An 18,845-nucleotide genomic window follows, 5' to 3' on the forward strand; every position below is an offset into this window, starting at 1 on the left:
CCTATATAAAAAAGAATGGATCTGAGCAGCTGGAGAACTGTTTTCAAAACTGACTCCAGTTGTGAGTCATCAAGGCTGTGAAAACCTAATACAGATTTCATACCTGTAGCCTGAGTTCTTAAACTCAGAAGCTATTTTGACATTGACTTACAGGATTATGCTTCCAAGTATCTTTCTGTAAGCTTCAGAATCTCATATGTGGGACGTTTTCCGTTTCCATTCTTGCTGGATTGCAGCAAAATCTTGGAGATATTTGTGAGGCTAAAGGAGATAACAGAATCTTTCTGGCCCTAAGACTGACTAATTAAGGCCTGGGAAAAGGGCAGTGAGGGTTTTATGGTAACAAATTGGTGTTTGTTATCAAGAAGGCTGGCTTATTTGTCATACAAAAGACCTGACACAACAGCAAAGTTGGTTCCTGGATTGTGCCTTGTCTTCTTAAGGAATCTTTGCTGTCACTGGGATCAACAGTAGTCAGTCACAGCTAAGCAGATTTGAAAATACTACTTCCTGTGTTTCTCCCATGTTATCTGACAGCTTCATATGCAAGCAAGGACTCTGGTATGCCAAATGCAGAACCCTAATCTGATGATCCCAGGAAACACACTGGTTATTTGTATCCGTTGAAGTAATTTTACTGCAGGAGCATTTTGTGTTTAGCTGGGAAAAGATCGTTTAATTGAACATTCTCTGTGAAACTATCACTTGGCTCTCGCCTTCCTTTACCATTTCACAAAAAAAGAGAAGATAAATGCTCTTTTCTCAGATGATTCAATCTTTAATGAGTAACTTGCTGTCTAGCTTCAGTGCTGCTTCTAGTTGCTAGCATCAACACCACACACTGGCTGTCTTCTGTAGCCATTTTGAGCAGCCAACAGCGTTTAAGATGTCCTCTCTTTTGTTTTATGGCACTGTGCCCCAAATCATTGTGGAATGGATGCTCATATATTACATCATTGCATTCTGGAAGAGGACTGTGGAAGGAAATATATTCTTGTGAAGGGGGATACACAGTTCTTCTCCATTCTTTAAAAAAGTATGGTGCAGCAGACCGAAAGTTGGTTTGGGAACTAGGCGATCCCTGCTCTCCTATTGCATTAATGGGTTTGAGAACTTTGAACTTCACTCAGGCCAGCCTGTCTGAGTCATTAGAAAGAGAAGCTCTAAATGTAAGGTGTTTCAGTTTCCATCACTCCATAGTGGACTTTTGTCACCAAATCTCCTTCTGTGAACAATGCAATGGACTCCACTGCAGCCTTGTTCTTTTGGGGCGTACCAATTCTAGTTGACGTTGTAATAGACTTGGTACGGGTTGGAGAGGAAACTACACAATGATAGCTAGGGACGAAGCAGACATTTGAATTTTGGGGAGTTTCCATAAGCTCCCATTTCACTAGCTTGAATTCATTTTGTCAACGGGAACTCCTCAAGTTAGCAGGACAAATTGCTCTGCATGGCTTTGCTATGCTGCATAGTTTCTAAAATAAAGATATTTGACAAGGAGAAGAAACGCATATTTTGATGTTCTTCTGTGGCTGTTTTATGTTTGCATCGTCTATATGGATTGTGACTGCATTGCAGAGCCTAAGTTTTGGTGCTGTCATTGGCTGTGCCAGTAGCTGTACCCTCAGAACGAGGGAATGGGACTGAAACCTGCTATGTTTACCAGTAAAGAAAAGAGCTGTAGACAGCTACATAGACTGTTATTGCTGTCCCATTGGACAGCAGAATCTCCTTTTCCGCAGTGTATGAGAGGTAAGGGTTGGGGATAAACCATAATGATTTTTTCAAGTGCGTGGATTAGCTTATTTATTTTATATACTTGTTCCTAGGTGCATACGTATTCTTTAGAAATGATGACTTAAATGCATTCCCCTGTTTAGGAGTATCAGATGCCTGCGGAATATTATCCACTGGAACTTGATCACCACATTCATCCTGAGGAATGTGATGTGGTTTCTGCTTCAAATGATTGATCACAACATACACGAAAGCAATGAAGTAAGTGCTTGGGGACAGCGCGTCTTTGTCATGCAGTTTGGGGGTGGGTAGGGGATGCTGAATTTGTTCAACTGATAAAAATATTGCAAAGGGCACCCATGCGCATGCCCAGGGCAACTTTGATGTAACTTCAAAAAGACGAAAAAGTGTTATAAATTTTTATTTCTTTCCTCGTTACTGAATATCAACATTCTGTCACTTAACATCAAAATCCCCCACACACACCAGTACAATTCTTCTCTCTTATCTATCTTCATTGACTTTAGATACTTTCCAAATTTATATACTATGATCCAGAGTATATTGTGAGCCACTAAATGTAGTAATTCTTGAATATTTTTGTCAGAGCTTCTTGATGTGATGGGGACTCATGTGACATAAGCATTCACACTCAGAGAGGGCATCACCTTCATGAACAGGGTACAGAAATAATTGATGTGGCTGTCCAGGCCCTGAATCAGCTATTTTGTCTAATGACAGCAGGCACCTTGCGCTCTGGAGTCAGTGAAGCTCTAAAGAAGATTAGAAATAGCCCTGAGACACCATTAAAATGATCTCAGTGCAGTTCTTTGCTCCTTGATCTTTTTGTATTTTGTTTTATTTTTGTTTTTTCACAAAATTCCACTTTCCTGCTAATCCCTTCTTCACAGTGTTGGCCCTGAGGATCACTGAACTCACTGAACTGGTGGAAAACTAACCCAACCAACAAAAAAAAAAAAAAAGAGTTTTCTGTTGGCACAGTGAGCTAAATCAGCTTTCTAAGGAGTGATTAAGAGTTAGAGTCAATTCAAGGGAGAAGACAGACCCACACAGTAAAAAAATGGGGAGCTGAAGTGAACAAGGAGCATGGCATTTTCTTTATGTGGCATTGAGCACTCTTGAGAAATACGTGCTCCCATTTCACTTACTCTCCATGCTATTTCTTGTTCATTCAAGTAACTCCCATCTCATGTGCTGATATGAGTGAGGGTCAATGAATTCCCTATGTCAGTATTGTAATGGACCTCTGTTTGAGTCACCCAGCATCCCAGTAATATGAGTGGATTAAAAATATCGCTCACTTTTTCTCTGGAGTTCTACATTTTCTTGGGGAATGAATCTTTTGATTTATTAAGGTGACATAATACACTTCTTATGGTAGAGTATTCTTTTAGCACTGTCCCTCCTGACAACTTCCTCCACAATCATGAAAAACCGGTCAGTGTGCTGCAAACATACATGCACACACACTCACAGGCACCCTTCATATTCTCTCTCTTTGGAAAGCAGATGACCTAAAGTGCCCACAGAGCATGAGCTGGAATCGTAGCTGATACCGGTCAGCATGACTCTACTCAAGGAAGAATTGATTCTGTAGGTATGGAAAACTACCTCAGGAGCCTGGAGATCCGTTCAGTTTAATGTCTGCTGGGCATTCATCATCCTTGGTTAACTTTTCAAATGTCAGATATGGCATCTGAACTTTGATCCCACATTTTACAAAAACAGACAGAAAAGTCTTCAGTATTTAAATAAAAAGAATTCTAAGATTCTAAGATTTTTGAAGACACCTATACATAATTCTGTATTATTATTCAAGCAGTTGATCCTTTAATAAGGAATAGATATTGCTCCTATTAATTCACCAGTGGCTTTGTCTGTGTTTTTGACATTTTCAGGCTATAGAAGATGGAGGTATATAAGCTTTATTGTTGACAGTTTTATGCGGCTTGGTTTACTGTGATGTCAATACTGTAAATCTTGATACAGGATTTTTCACTTATTTAAGCAAAAGAAGCCAGAGTTAGGCATTCAAATACCTTTTAAAATATGGCCACGTAGCACCAAGGAAAATATAAACATTCAAATATGAGGGCGGATCCTCTCATTCCTCAGTTTCCCTGTGTTAATCTGTTCTCTGCAGAGCACTGCAGTCTTTTGGGGAAGGTGCTTTTACAAGCTTGATGGTAAGTTTGTTGATATTCTTATTGTGGTGTAAATCAGAATGAAAATGACACCACTGAAATCAATGAGTGCAGCACCATTTGTGCCAGCTCACAATATGATCTCTTCTGTGCTGATGAGATCAAATAATGCAGGTACAGAAGCATCAAGGACTCAACATGGAAACATTTTGCATGAAGTTATAGTGCTTATGTTAATAAATCAAGAAGGGGGAATTGCTGAAGATATCTAGAGCCTAATGATGGATACTGTGTAGGGATCAGGTATCCTCAGTCAAATAAATGAAATGGTAGAAATTAATGAGTTCTGCTAATTGGGTTTATTATTCAACAATATTAAATCCACAATTCCACAAGGAATTGTGTGGAGTTGCTCAAAAATTCGTATTATTTTTGTTTCCTATGGAAACGAGGCAAAGGGAGGTCTCACCACCTTTATGTCTGTTTGTCCATATGTGTCCCAGTACCTTCAGAGCCCGCTGGCCAATTTCACTGAGCTCTGACAAAAGAGCAAGAGGCTCGGAGGTAATTAAGTTTTTACAGTTCTTGTGAAAATAGCCATCTACGGAGAGGAGAAAAATCGTATAAGTGTTACACAGGAGGGAAAGAGTGGAACAAGAAGCCAAACATCAGAGAATGTACATGAGATTGAGGCCTCCTAAGTAATCTAATTGCAGCAAAAGCTTTAATTCATCCTTATACCTTCTTAGACAGCAAAATCAAGTAGGTGACTCAAACCCCTAGGAAACCTGGTTTTACTTGTTTTGGGACCAGTCAGGAATGAAGTCCAAATATATATTTTGTGTTAACCAGAACCAGGGGGGTTTTGATTCATGGGTGAGGTTTTTTTTTTTTTTTTTCCCTTTATCAGGCCAGAAGGAGAAACAAAGACAATTTTACTCATTTTGAAGCAAGTTTTGTTTCAAAACAAATTGTTTAATCTTCTTTTGAGTTCTTTTGTTTTGTTTTTAATTCTGTTTTAAAGATCAAGTCAAATTAAATTTCAAATCTTGATAAAACCATATGGAAATGAAATGTTTCGATACAATGTTTTGACAAATCCAAAAGTTCTTTTCTATTTATTCCTGCTCAGTAAACAGAAAAAACCACAGCTTATGAATGGGCAATCATTTTGTAAATGTATTTTTCATCCAATAAATTCTTAATCCACAAAGTTTTGCTGGATTTGATCGTGTATCTGCTGCTGTGTTGGTTACCTGGATATCATCAATACCTCATGAATTTGAAGTCCTAGACAAAATTAACTAGTGGTCTTAGTTTAAAATACTTTTACAGTGTTAATTCAAAGGCTGGAGAATGATAAGACCGAAAATGACATCAATGATTTCAGCTAACATGGGTAATTAACGTCACACTTTGGGGAGTGTACCAAATACCTGCATATACTGAATGTCTACTTGGTCAGAAAGAAATTTTCTCAGACTTCCGTGTGAAGCACTGTGGAAATTCCCATCAGTAGTTCCTGTGATTTACTGATGTGGTGTTATCATCTGCCTCTCTATAGTTAATCATCTATTCCACATCTGTGTTGTTACTGCATGGCTATTAGAAAAGCCACTGTTAAAGATACATTGAGCCTGACCAAAAAATCCTACTGATAGTATGACAGAATGTAGACGTGAGAGGTAGAGTGATGTGATTCACAAACTGAAGCATTAATGGCGGCAGTAGAGGGGATTAAGCAGTTGACAAAAGAAGAGCCTTAAAGTAAAACATCTTTTTTTAAATGCCAGTGGTGCTTCTTCCATTCAGTGGAAAGGAGGCAAGCCGGTGATATTAACTTCTATCTTGTATTTTCTTCTAATTGTTCAACAGGTGGGTTGCACTGCCTAAGATGTACTTGGACTCTTATATATATCATCTTTCGATATGACTCTAGGCTATGGCTGTGTCTCTCGCTTGTCAAACTGCCGCTAATGTGGATGTACCTTATGTAAAGTTAACTTTCCAGACAGGCTCAGGTATAGCTGATCCTGCATGTTGTGGTCAAAGCCAGTCCTCAGCAGAAAGTTGTAGACATAGCTGCATATGGCCAGACAGCACATAAGATATTCTAATACCAAGTCACAAGTATAGTTCTGCATTACTTGAAAGACTTTTACCATTTATTTTAAAGCAATAGGTAAAAATAGCGGTTTTAAATTTTCTCGCCGTGATTTGAAAAATTCTTTTCTTTTTCTTTTTCAGCCCTGGTGTCGGTGTATTACCACTATCTACAATTATTTTGTGGTGACCAACTTCTTCTGGATGTTTGTGGAAGGCTGCTACTTACACACTGCCATAGTAATGACTTACTCCACAGATAAGCTGCGGAAATGGGTCTTTCTCTTCATAGGATGGTGTAAGTGCCATGCACATTTAAAATGGTGTTACATAGTGCCTGGCATTAAAGTGATAGAAACAAGAGCAGGAAAAATCTGACGTTCAAACCCAACTTCATGTCAGAATAACATGAGATCAGATTTAGTTCTTCACTGTGGTGATGACATAAAGCTAATAGGTTATTTCTGGATTTATCTACTTCACTTAGATCCTGAGGTACTTGGTCTTAAGGAAAGGAAAGAAAAAGAATGCCCAAGCTCGGCACTTCAGGAACGCAGCAGTTCATACCCTGTCCCTTTCAGTTTGATCAGCAAAATACTGATCACATCCGCTTAGACACTGCTGCTCAACACAGTCTGAATTAGAAAAGACGCTCTCCATGCCTTGTGGCCCACTCAGTCTCAAGAGACAGATGAGACACTTCTAAGTGTCAGCTGACTGGAAGAGAGGCCAATTACTTGCCAGTCCGGTCTTACAGCTGTCTTTCGGGCTGCTGAAGGTTTTATTCCTAGAAAACAGCTCTTAACCAGGCTCACAGGTCCTTCTTGTACTATCCCTGTGGCTGCTCAAAGACAGAAAAATGACTCTTTTCTTGCCCTGTTACCTCATTTCTACTCTACCGGCCTAGGCTAGAGCAAAGGCTGCTCCTTTTCCCTAGCTGCATCAATATTGGCTGGTCCATCTGTACAGCCTGAGAACCACCTGGAAGAGTAGCATCCTTACTGAAAACGACCTGAGGGTTACAGTGGATGCCACGCTGAATATGGGCATCTTGAATAAGGTAAACGCATACGTGGCTAGACTAGGAGAGTGGCCAGCAGACTGACGGAAGTTATTAATCCTTTCTACTCAGCTTTGGTAAGGCCACCTTTTGGAATACTATGTTCAGTTGTGGGCCTCTTAGGTCAAGAGGGGAGAGTTAAAAATTGAGTTTACCCAATAGTAGACGACTAAAGTGGTCAGGGGTCTAGAGGACAGGGCATACAAAGTGAGGCTGAGGGAGCTGAGCTTGTTTAATCTGGCAGACAGGAAGCTAAGGAAGGGTCTGATAGGTGTCTAGAAATATTTGAAGGGCGGTTACAAAGATGATGGAGCCAAACTCTTCTTGGTAGTAGCAGATGGTATAACAAGGGGCAATAGCCACAAATTGCAAATTAGGAGGTTTGAGTCGAACATTAGGAAAAACATCTTAGTCAGAAAGGTAATACAACTCTGGAATAGACGACCTAGAAAGGTGGTGGAATCTCTGACCCTGGAGGTATTCAAAATTTGGAAAGGCAAAGCCATGTTCGAGCTGATCGAGTTTTAGGGATAATCCTGCTTTGAGCAGGAGTTTGGGCTCAAGATTCTCAAAGGTCCTTTCCACCTAACATTTCCATGATTTGAACTTAATCAGGAAGGGTTTGGCAAAACAACCCCTCTGGACAAAGCTTGTTCTCTTGAGTGTAAAATCTGGGGTCAAACAGAACTAGTGAATTTGTCAATTCTTTTCTATTGAAAAAAAGAAAGGTGGAAAAAAGGTCACGAATGTTTTCTTTTCTAAAGGTAGAATGGCATTTTATTCAGAAATGCTGTTTTATTTCAGAATTGAGCAGAAGCAATTGAATTTCAATTCTAACGGCAGAAAATGCTTTAAAAACAAAATATGTCATTCAATCCAAAATGAAATGGTAGGAAAGTGGAGTTACTACAGTAGAAAAAAAAAAATGTTTATGTATGTCAGGAATTGATTCAGATTTTTTTCAATATTTCTCAGTTTTGTCACCAAACTTGAAAATCAACTGCTTATACAGCTCTCACACATTCCTGACTGGGCTGGTGCCCTGAAGTTTCTCTCTCTGTCTCACCCAGGGAGCTCTAGGTCTCTGCTTGCAAATACAGGAGTGCTGCGTGCTGAATATACTTTTCCTCTCACCCTCTTGGGTGCTTTCGGGTTCGGCTTTGCCTTCTCATATTCTTCATCTTTTACCATCTTCATTCTCAATCCCCTGATCTTACTTCACAAGGAAAAATAAAATATTCTCCTCCAGCAGAAAGGATACAGCTACACTGTTCATGTTCACTAGCAAGTGTATGGGGGAGCCAAGTGCACGCGACTGTGTGAGTCACTGTGAACCAAGAAGGGATGCAATACGATCACTTACAGGGCACAAGAGCCCCACCGTTATGGGGCAGGAAATCAGAACTGCACTATGATTCTTGCTGAGGTTAAAAATTACTACTCAGCCGTTCAGTCCCATCCCTGCTGTTTTGCAATGCTGTTTCCATACTGCTTCATCTCTTTAAAGCCTTCGTTTCCAACAGAAGAGGCAAAAACTGGGCAGATGATTGACTCCTACATGAGAGCTTAAGTCACATTGCTTCCAGTGGGAAAAAAGTAGGTACCAGTGAGGGTCCTTGGATCTGGGCCTCTGTCTGTACATTAGGCGTAGAACAGCAATGATTTCAGAGGGACGTGAATCTGGGAGCCGAAATAAGGGATGGAGCTGGAGGTGCTTGTTTTGCTGTTTGTTTTTTTTTGCCTGAGGTGACAGGTTAAAGGTAAAGGGGAAATGCAGACAGGAAACTCTCCTCTTCCAACTCTTACATCAATCCAGACTTCACCTGGAGAATGCATGGGTGAAAAAGGTCCTGTTTCCCACAAGAGGTTTGTGTTGGAAGGCCAGCTTTCCTGACTTTTGCTCACCTCCAATTCCCTACTCCAGCAAAAAGTTCTTCCCCTTGAAACCAGCTGTATTCTGAAGGCCTGGCACAAAACAAGCATAGCAAAGTTGAGGCTCTGGACGTGAAACTGACATAACAATTCAGATTGATATAATAATAGAAATGAAAAGCAGAGGAAATGCCACTGCAGAGACCTGAAATGCACAAATACACCTCCTCTACTGCAATGATATTGCATTCTCAGGGAGCGCTGGTGTGTCTGCTGTAGAACCGTCTAAGCACAACTGAGAAAGCAAGCCCTATAAAGCAAATGCATGGACTTGATAAGAACTTAGATCCAGGGACAGAGCACACTGCTTGTTGTAGGAGGCAGAATGACATATAAAAGGCTAAAAGAAGCTGGATGGTTTAGAGAGGGCAAAAAACAAATGAATGAAGATCTAGCAAGATATCAAGAGATTCTTTCCCATCATCCTGTTTCACAGGGAAGATTCAAGTACAGAAGTTCCCACTAAAATGTTGAAAATGGGTTTCATCCGAAGAGCCCAATACATTTGCAAGCTTCTTGCAGACTGGAAAATAAAAACCTAAACAACACGCACCTCCACATGCTGTCTTAAAGATTTTGCCATATCAACTGCAGGAAAATGAAAAGGGACGAAAATTTCCTGTAAGTCAGCAAAATAGTTCTGATTGATTGCTTATATGGAAATAGAGGCATATATGTGTGTGTTTTTCCTAAGAAAGTTATTAACTTACCTTACTGGTATTAGCGTTTTTTTTTTCTTGCTGATGTGAATTTTTTTAATATATAAAGAGGTTTTAGCAATTGCAACGTCTCAGATATACCAGCTAAGATATGACTAGTTGTATTTAGAGTCTTCCAGTCCATTAACCAACACTATCCTATCTTTATGTAAATCTATATCTGCATCTAATTCATCCATATATACCTCCATTGTGATTGACTCCTGATTTTTTCCTGTTGTTGCAGGTATTCCTTGCCCAATCATCATTGCCTGGGCCATTGGCAAACTATATTATGAAAATGAACAGTAAGTGAAATTAACGTTTGTATTTCTGTAGCTCTCTAAATAAATTAGCAAATGCATCCAGGTTGAACTGATGATTCAGAAATGAGGCTGATGATAGGAAAGAGGAGAGGTCAAATCATACCATCCAGGCTGAAACCGTCTCAAAGGTCAGAGCCCTGTTTGAATGAACTCTTGGAAATACAAAGCCTCTCCCAGATCTCCTTGCCCAAACCCTGAAGTTCTCATTTCCTAGCTTTATACAAGATTTACAGACAGGGTAGTCTCTTTCCATAGGAATTTTGCATGGGTAAGGCGTTGGTAAAAATTATTGTTGAATTCTAAAGAATTTAACCTCCTGGGTGTACAGGATTCAGTTGTCAGTCTTCCAAGAACGGTCTTATCCCTGGAATTTGTTGCATTTCTGTTTCTGGCTTTTCCAACTGGAAGTGGCAAGTGCACAAAATTGAATAGTATGGGAGATAAAGAGGCATCTGTGCTTTGATTCCCTCCCCCCCTCCGGCCAAATCAGTACTGATCAGCTTTGGCTCAGATTGTGCTTTTTGCTAGCTTTTAGATCGATGTCTGTTATCTGATCCCATACAGCTTCCCTCTTTAACCTTAAAAAATGTTTTTTTCCATGAGTCTGTTTGCCATGTGACCACACTATCTTTTTGTTTGGAGCTCATCTGATTAAACTTTGGTGCCCCCCTTGTAGGTGTCACCATCTGCACTAATCAGTGGTCTCTCATGATCAGCAGTGATCGGTCAAAACAGGGGTGCACTTCATCTCATGCTAAAGGAGATGTACCAAGGAGGTTGGATCGAGTAGACTTCTAAGCACTATTCCTCTCTCTTGACTATAAGGGTGATGGATAGGATGACTGGCTCAGCTATGGGCATCCACACTGTAGGCATCTACATTAAGAAGAGAGGAATTCTGTCCTGTCCTATTAAGTCCCTCTTCTGTACTCCCCAGGAATACCCCTTGGCCAGTCTCTCTTCTGTAGCATTAGTGGTGACCATGATCATAATCTAGAAGTTATACATACTGGCCACCAGTTGGACACCTTTCAATGATTGAAAGGTTTTGTGTAATCCCAGCCCTGCCTACAGCAATCCTGCAGCAGAAATCACATTTTCAGTCTCAAAATATCAGTAAAAACTTCAGTTGGAACCTGTTCCTGAGGCATCCATGTCAAGCAGCCCTGGGAGATAACCTCAGGTCATCAGATTTCCTTGATTTCTGTGCTCACAGAACTGCTTGTTCCTGTGCAGGGAAAAGATTGCAGCATTCTGGGTCTACTTCATGGTCAGGTTCTTTGTAGTTGTTGCTTTGCACAAGCTGGGTCGGTGTGGGAGCTCTCTCATTCTGCTGAGGCTAGGACAGAGCTGAAAGAACTAATCAGCTTAAACAACACAAAACAAAAGAACCAAAACTTGTGTCTTGAAACCCCAAAGAGGCAAAACACCATATGCTTCAATAGTGGTGACACACAGTAAGCGTTCCTGATGTGAGTGATCTGGTTGAACACAAAGTTTTGGACACCTTGTTTTGGAAGATTGCTCATCACTCTCAAGAGAAATAAGGGAAAGCAGGACATGTGATTGGCACGTGCCACAACATCTGTGATCAGACTGCACACAAGGTGCATAGGTGGAGAAAGCACTGCATCATCTTTACCAGTGACTCCCCCAGTCATCATCTGCATGCCTGCAAAGTGAATGCAAAAGAATCTCACCCTAATGTATCATTGATATGAAAAAATGAAATGGTATGTATGTAGGTTTGTGTGCTACTTTTCACAAGTGCAGGTATAACTGGCCCAGATCCTGAACAGTGTAGCACTGCAGAAGAAAAGAGGAGGCAAAATACAATCAGCAGAGTGGGAAAGATGGAGTGATCCTGTTTGGTATGCAGACTGGTGTTTAGCAGCCAGGTTGTTCCTGCTGAGTGCTTAGGATCAAGAACTCTGCCCTGGTGGTGGATTATCAAATAGTGCTTGTGCTTTCAAGTTCAGTTTTAAGTATGGAACAAATCTCTTCGCTCTAACTTGCATACATCATGCCTTTTTGCCTCACACACTTGCTAAGAAAGGAGATGCTAGGTTACTCTTTGTCGATCAAGCCAACTAAACCTAATTCTTTGGGATGTTTTCACCTTTCTGTCTTTAAACTGATGTATGCCTCAGAGCGAAACATTTTCACACATCCTCATTGCATATCACAGTTGCTGCGAGTGTATTGTGTATTGAGAAAGTCCTTTTGGCTTCCATCCACCATAGCGTGAGGTGTAGCAGCCTGGAGCTTCAGAACTCTACTGTGGAGTGTCAGCTGTGGAGCCAGGCATCGTGTACTTCATCACTCTGCTTAAGAAACCAAGATGGGATGCTTCAACAGTGCTATTCCTTTGATCTGACACATGCATCCAGAGACGCGGGGCAGAGCTCTTGTAAATGAAGAGCTGGTAAAGGCATTAACCTGTAAGGCAAAGACTGTTAAATGAAATCTGCTTTTCACATTGATAGTAATGTCATATGCAAGGGAGACTCCGTGGAGTAAAAGAACTGAAGCAAAACACAAGATAAATTGCTTGCTGAGTACTTGTCAACTGCCATGAATATCCTGACCTCTTCTCAAGCATTGAATATGTGCTGTCATGTGATACTCCACGTAGCTCCTGCTCACTGCCTTCTGGTCTGAGGAAAGTGGCAGATTCTCCTAAACAGTCACACTAAAGCACATGCTAGAATGCACCTCTGGTACATCTGTGTATGATGTGACCGTGTGGGTATTTAACTAATGATCTGTTTTTCTCTCCCCTCCATTCTGTGTTAGCCATCAGGACGATTTGGACCAACCTCTGTGAAATTTACAGAATCCTTTCCCTGTGCTAGGATTAGGATAATATTGAAATCATGTCTTTAATCTGAATTCTGTTAAGTGTTTGCAAATATAGACAGAAGAATGAAAATTAATTCCTGGCTTTGAGAAACCAGTATTGCCAAGATAGGCTAATCTCCCTAGCCGACTTGGCTCAGTTTATCCTGACTGCTGGGCAAATCACTTGTGGGTCTCCCACGTGGTTATACCTAGCAAATTGGAGACAAACAAAAAACATATAAACATAAAAAACATGCTCTTCTGCGACCTCCCAGTCTGTTTGGATATCTCAATGGGCAGTCGGCAATCCAAGACAAAATGAGGGTCTTCTGTTCTTTAGCTGAGAATGCATTTGACCTGTAACTGAAATTGCTTGGAGATTATACTAGGGTTCAAGTTCTGTAGCTCAAAATAGCTTAAAATCTCAAAAACAGTGCACAAGAAGAATATTGAAAAAGTTCTTCAGCTGACTTGTTAGTTTTTTTTTTTTTGGCATCTTTTTGTATGTAGTGAGGTAAATATAATTGTTGCTGTGGCAGAGATCTTGTCTGAGGTTTTGCAGTTCTTTAGCAGAATCCAACAATTCTCTGGAAGAGGTACTATTAAATCTCAGTAAAAAATACACAGATATTTAAGAGATATTAATATAGCAATTTCATTGATGGACAGTTAAGAAGAATGTTAGTAAAATCTCATTAACAATAATGATAAAATTAGTATTTTTTTAATTATATAAAGAACTATCAGAGAACCATGAAGAATATTAATTAGTATTATTCAATAGAAATGTGTTCATATATCTCTGAGTCTAATTAGAAATATCTTCATGCATGATCCTCTTCAACATTCAATGAGTGTTTATTCTTTCAGACCTAAAAAAAAAAAAAAAAAGAACAGAAAATCGTTGTTATATATAATTTCACACAGGTAGAGTTAAAATTCTGATGCAGCAAGTACTGTGAGTGTTTAAGGTTTCTGTCTGCTTCGTTTTAAAGAAATGTGTGATGCTAATTTTATTGCAAGAATAATGGCTAAGAGCTAAGATGACAGTCAGAAAAGGCAGGGTTGGACTGTGTCCATGTTGCAATATCCCAGCTAAGGTCCCAGTCTGAAAGTTAGACTGTAAATCTGAGATACAGCTAATCAAATGCAGACCTATATGTTGTTGTCATATATGCAGCCTGTCACCCTTGACTCTCTTGAGAGTTAATGGGCAGAATTAGAAATATTTAGATTGCGACCTGTTTTATTTATTTCTTAATTAGATGAACATCAACCTAGAAATGCCTTTTTTTCTCCACTAGCTCCAAATAGAGCCTGGAGCATCTAGCTCACATGGAGATACCTATATTGTAGAAGTCTGTCCTTGGCCACATTTTTGTCTCCTCAAATCGCGTGAAAGTATATGTATATATGTGTTTGGTTCACCACTGAATGGAACCTTGTTCTGATACTGGGTTTCAAATAATAAATGTTAGTATTCTCCTTCTACATATGGTCTTACACTTAAAGGGTATTTAAATTCCAAATAGCAATAAGCTGCCTTTGTCCCAGAACCTCCTTTCTGTTCCATTAGCTCCACTGGAAATTCTCTGCTGACTTGTTGTAGCCCACTGAGTTTTGCCACATGACTCAGTCTATTTCCTTATTAGTCCCATTTGGATTCCTCTGCTAGAACAGCCAGCTTCCTAGAAACTCCTTTTCTGTTAGCTCTTGGTTCTCTGAATTTTGGACAAGCTTTAATAGGTCTCCCAAAGTGCCCTTCAACATCCTCCCTCACATCTAGGTCTTGCAGCTTCTGGAGAGTTATGTTTCCTTCCTTGGCATATCTTGCAATTCTTTTTTCTTCACATCTTTCCATCTCCCTAAACGAAAGAATCAGTTTCATTCATTTAAGGCTATCCTGGGGATTCTTCTTGGACGATAACGTGGGCTGCAGGAAGTATTTTATCCCAAGTCCTGCTCTCAGTGCCAAATTTTGGAAGTTTAGTTGCAAATTATCAATTTACACTAATTTGCAGTCAATGCAACAGGGAATAACAGTCATGTCTTATATCTATAAAATATTCAAAACTCTTTCATTCATTTGGAACCTAAAAAGATGTGGACATTGAATCATGGAAAGGAAAAACAATTGGGTGATACCGAACTGTTCTCCTAGAGACCTGCTGCATTTCTGAGTATTTCTGTACATTCAGTTCAATAACAGCATTTTGCAATGGGCAAGTAGTTCCTGTTTACGCAGGCAACCCATTCTAGAGAAAGACAGGATTTTTGACTGTTATGTATAACTTCATTTGAGTCATCACTTTCCTTACCTCTGTTTGTTTGCAATGTCCTATCTTATGGGTTATAAACTCTTTGAGGCAACATATGTTATTTATGTCTTGCATGTTTGTAAAAGTGCAAATCTGCATGTGTCTCCATGGTCACCTTAGCTCGGGAATTGCCCATTTTCATGTCTCCAGCAGTACCAAGCTTATCTTTTATGACAAGGCAAACACAGGGAAGTCATCATTTTTGCCTTTATAGACTCACTATGTGGCATCCATGAAGGGAACTCCAAAATCTGACTCCTAAGTGACAAGATTTGGAGCTCCAGTGACTGAGACGATACGGGGTTATGACAGCAAAGTCATCTCTGCTTGGTAGCAGGAAGATCTAGACTTTGTGGCTGTATCCATACTGGTAAATTAGCTGGACCAGAATTATTCCTGAGGCTGGAGGCCAAATGGCATAGAGTGACTCACATCCATATTATTGGACTGTCTTGGCCTCCAAATCACAGTATGTGCAGTTTGTAGACTGTTGAGAATGGTCTCTGGTTCATGCTAACTCCAGATTTGTTCCCCAGGAAATGTTTGGGAGTTGGCCATTATTTGACCGGGGCCAAAACTGCACTAAGGACAACATAATGGTTGTCCAGTAAATGAATGAGTACGGGCCTGAGTCCTGTTTCTGGTTAATTTACTAACATAAATATATCTAATTTATTTCTCTCAGTTAAGGAAATAGAATGTGTATCAGTATGGGTCACTGTGAAAGCGCAGGCATAGTCTGTTGTATAACTCAGCAAGGAGAAAAACATATGCTATTAGTGGAAGTGAAAGTCAAGCTAGGACTCAGGCGCACATGACACATCCAGGCTTTCTGCTAGTTTGAGGCCCAGTGCTTTAGCTATGGTTTTCGTCGCCCAAGTAAGTTCATTTCCTTTGGGAAGTGTTGGATCAGGTTTTTCCTAGCTTGAAAAAAGGTCTCTGTATTACATGCTGGATTTTGTGGTCTCCAAAATGGCTCAAAGCCAATGAGATGAACTGCGCATTCATCCAGTACCTTATTTACACAGAGCTTGAGAAACATTTGCTACAGCAGTAGGCCCTTTTTTTGGAACTGAAGTGTCTATGGGCACTACAATTCATTAACAGATCTTTTTTCCTTCCAAAGAATATTTATTTCATTCCTTTTCTTTTTCAGATCCAACAGGAGATATCTTCTGCACTTTCTTACAGCTGGTTCTCACATTTCTTGGAAATACTTACATGGGCAATAGTCAGAAACATAGTGGGAACATAAAGGGAGGGGAAAATGGGGCTCAGGTCTGTGTCCAAATAGAAGACTTTGTAGCAGAAAACTCAATCAGCTGCCTGTTGTGCGAATGATGAAACAACTCAGGGCCATAAGGGCACATTTCTCTATGGTGTCCTTGACTTTATAGTCCGTTTAAAAGAACTGCCACTTATAAATGATTCTATTATTTGTTTTGTTTCTTACAGATGCTGGTTTGGAAAAGAACCGGGAAAGTATATTGACTATATATATCAAGGGCCAGTGATTCTTGTTCTTCTGGTAAGGATGTGTGTGGGTGGAAGGACATTGCCATCTTCCATAGAGGGATGATTTGATAGGCGCCTATGATGTTCCACTTTTATATAAAATAAGACAAATAATGTCAAACATCCTTAGCTGTTCTCTCAAGAAGCCACAGTAGCTAACACTGAAAGTCATAATTGCTGAGATCTGTTTTTGGTTGTTTCCTTGACATTAGGTCATTCATTTCAGCTCTCTCTGTTATTCGCTTTGCCTTCCTTTGTAGAGTGTTTTGAGAATTAGAAAGGAAAAATGTTCAAAAAACAGTCGGTGTGTTACAATATCTGCTCCTCCGCTTGAGGTGCTTGAGAACGAGGGCGCTTCCGTCATACACGTTATTAGAACAATGTAGTAATTACAGTAAGAAAATATATTTCCTTATATAGTCAACTGCCTCTTCTTCATTCCATCGTTACAGTGTATTTGTTACCTTTCCTTTTTAATTTCCTTCTCAGTGCAGCCTACAATTAACAAGCTGTTTCTCTGCTCAGCACTCTGTCCCTGGTAGCAACCAACAGTGGGCAGAGAAAGAGTGGAAGTTCATTCATAAACCATGTTGAGCCTTCAACTAAAATGCAGTGATGCTTTCCCAGAAAATACTGGGCGTGGATGGGAAAGGCCGATGCAATTAGAAAGGATGATGCTAAAAGAGCCAATTCGACTTTTCCATCCCTTTGTAGTAAAAAACAACTAGCAAGGAGGCAGTTGTCCTGACAAAGAATTCCCAGGTCTCAGTGGAGTCCCCCCACCCAGGGAACTTAGAATGGCTAGAGCTGTCCCTTATGCCACCTCAACCTTTATGGACAAGGCACAAAGATTCAGGAATAGGCAGCCACTGTCAGCTTTTTCAAGGCTAAGGAGCCTTGAGCTATCACCTTGTCAGTGCTGTACCTTTCGTGTGATTCAGCATGAAAATAGCTTCTCTGTTGCCTAGGAAGCCAGCTATTAAACTGAATGATTCCTAAACTGAAATCAGGAGGGTTATTTTTTTGTGCTAATTGTTAAGATGCAGCAAACGTCTTATTGTGTGCAGATGAACGGAGGCAAAAAGGCAGTAGAAGTCTTTTTCATGTAAAAAGTCTTTTCTTTGCAAACTACGGCAAGAAACACGCTGATGTGCGTGCTATCCCAAAAGTAAAAACAGCTTCAAAGTAAATTGACTCACTGGTACAGAGACCTACTTGCAAGCAAATCCTGTTTAGACATCACAAGGTAGTAAGCTTGCAATACTCAGCTCATTTAGTCTTCATAGCATTGCCTAGAGGGCTGAACTGTGAACCATACCCCTTCACCTCCCTCTGGCAATCAACAGAGCCTGTAAATTTCTTGGATGGGATCACTAGCAAATACAATACTAGCAAATAGGTAGTTCAGAGTCATGAGAATAGCCTTATTCTTCACCAGAAAGCCCTTTCAATGTAGAGACCACAAACAAGCATGGAAAATAAAGGTACATTAGAGGCTACCTCCTTACTACAGGCCATTATGTCTGCCTCTAATTTAGAACAGCTCTGAGGCTGCTCTAGACTGAGCCAATAACCAAACCCAGCCCTGATCTTGCCGAAACGTACTGCCCTGAATTGATATTGTGAATCAAACTTTTCCACACTGGCTTGCACTTGAGTTCTGATTAAAGTGGTAATAAAATAACAACAGCAATTGCACTGTGGAGTGAGGAGCAGCAAATACAATTTAAAGAAATCATATAAGGGCAAACCCTTTTTTCATTCTCCTTATGATTGCTCCCAAAATAAGCATCACTGAGTGAGGAAAAGAGTTCTCTGAAAATTTAGTCTAAAATGCAAATTAGAAAACTCATGTTACAGTATTCCCTTGACTGGCAAAATACAATTTTGAAAAATACATTTTTTTGGATGACTGTTAAGTCTTCTATTTATAATTAAAAATACATGGCTCTACTCAATGTTAAAGAAACTAGACAGACTCATTTTATGATCCTTATGCAAGTCAAATCAAATTATATATAATGACTCAGTATCACTTATTGTCGTTAGAGTTACTGATTCTTTCAAGGATGCTGTGAGAAGTTTTGCATTAAGAGCACTGAAGTTTGACATCTGCCATGTACCCAGGGCAACACAGTCAAGATCTC

General features: G+C 40.0%; 1 protein-coding gene across 3 annotated transcripts in view; it reads left to right on the forward strand.

Moving 5' to 3' along the window:
* Positions 1 to 18,845, forward strand: part of CRHR2 (corticotropin releasing hormone receptor 2) — a 164,436-nt gene that overhangs the window by 112,767 nt on the left and 32,824 nt on the right. For all 3 annotated transcript variants that reach the window (XM_068934146.1, XM_068934147.1, XM_009669182.2), the window contains 4 exons: positions 1,884 to 2,001; positions 6,153 to 6,306; positions 9,946 to 10,006; positions 16,639 to 16,711. In XM_068934146.1, the coding sequence (XP_068790247.1) occupies positions 1,884 to 2,001; positions 6,153 to 6,306; positions 9,946 to 10,006; positions 16,639 to 16,711 (406 nt within the window). The remainder of the gene's footprint in view (positions 1 to 1,883; positions 2,002 to 6,152; positions 6,307 to 9,945; positions 10,007 to 16,638; positions 16,712 to 18,845) is intronic.

The sequence above is a fragment of the Struthio camelus genome, chromosome 2, assembly GCF_040807025.1.
Source record: "Struthio camelus isolate bStrCam1 chromosome 2, bStrCam1.hap1, whole genome shotgun sequence".
NCBI lineage: Eukaryota > Metazoa > Chordata > Aves > Struthioniformes > Struthionidae > Struthio > Struthio camelus.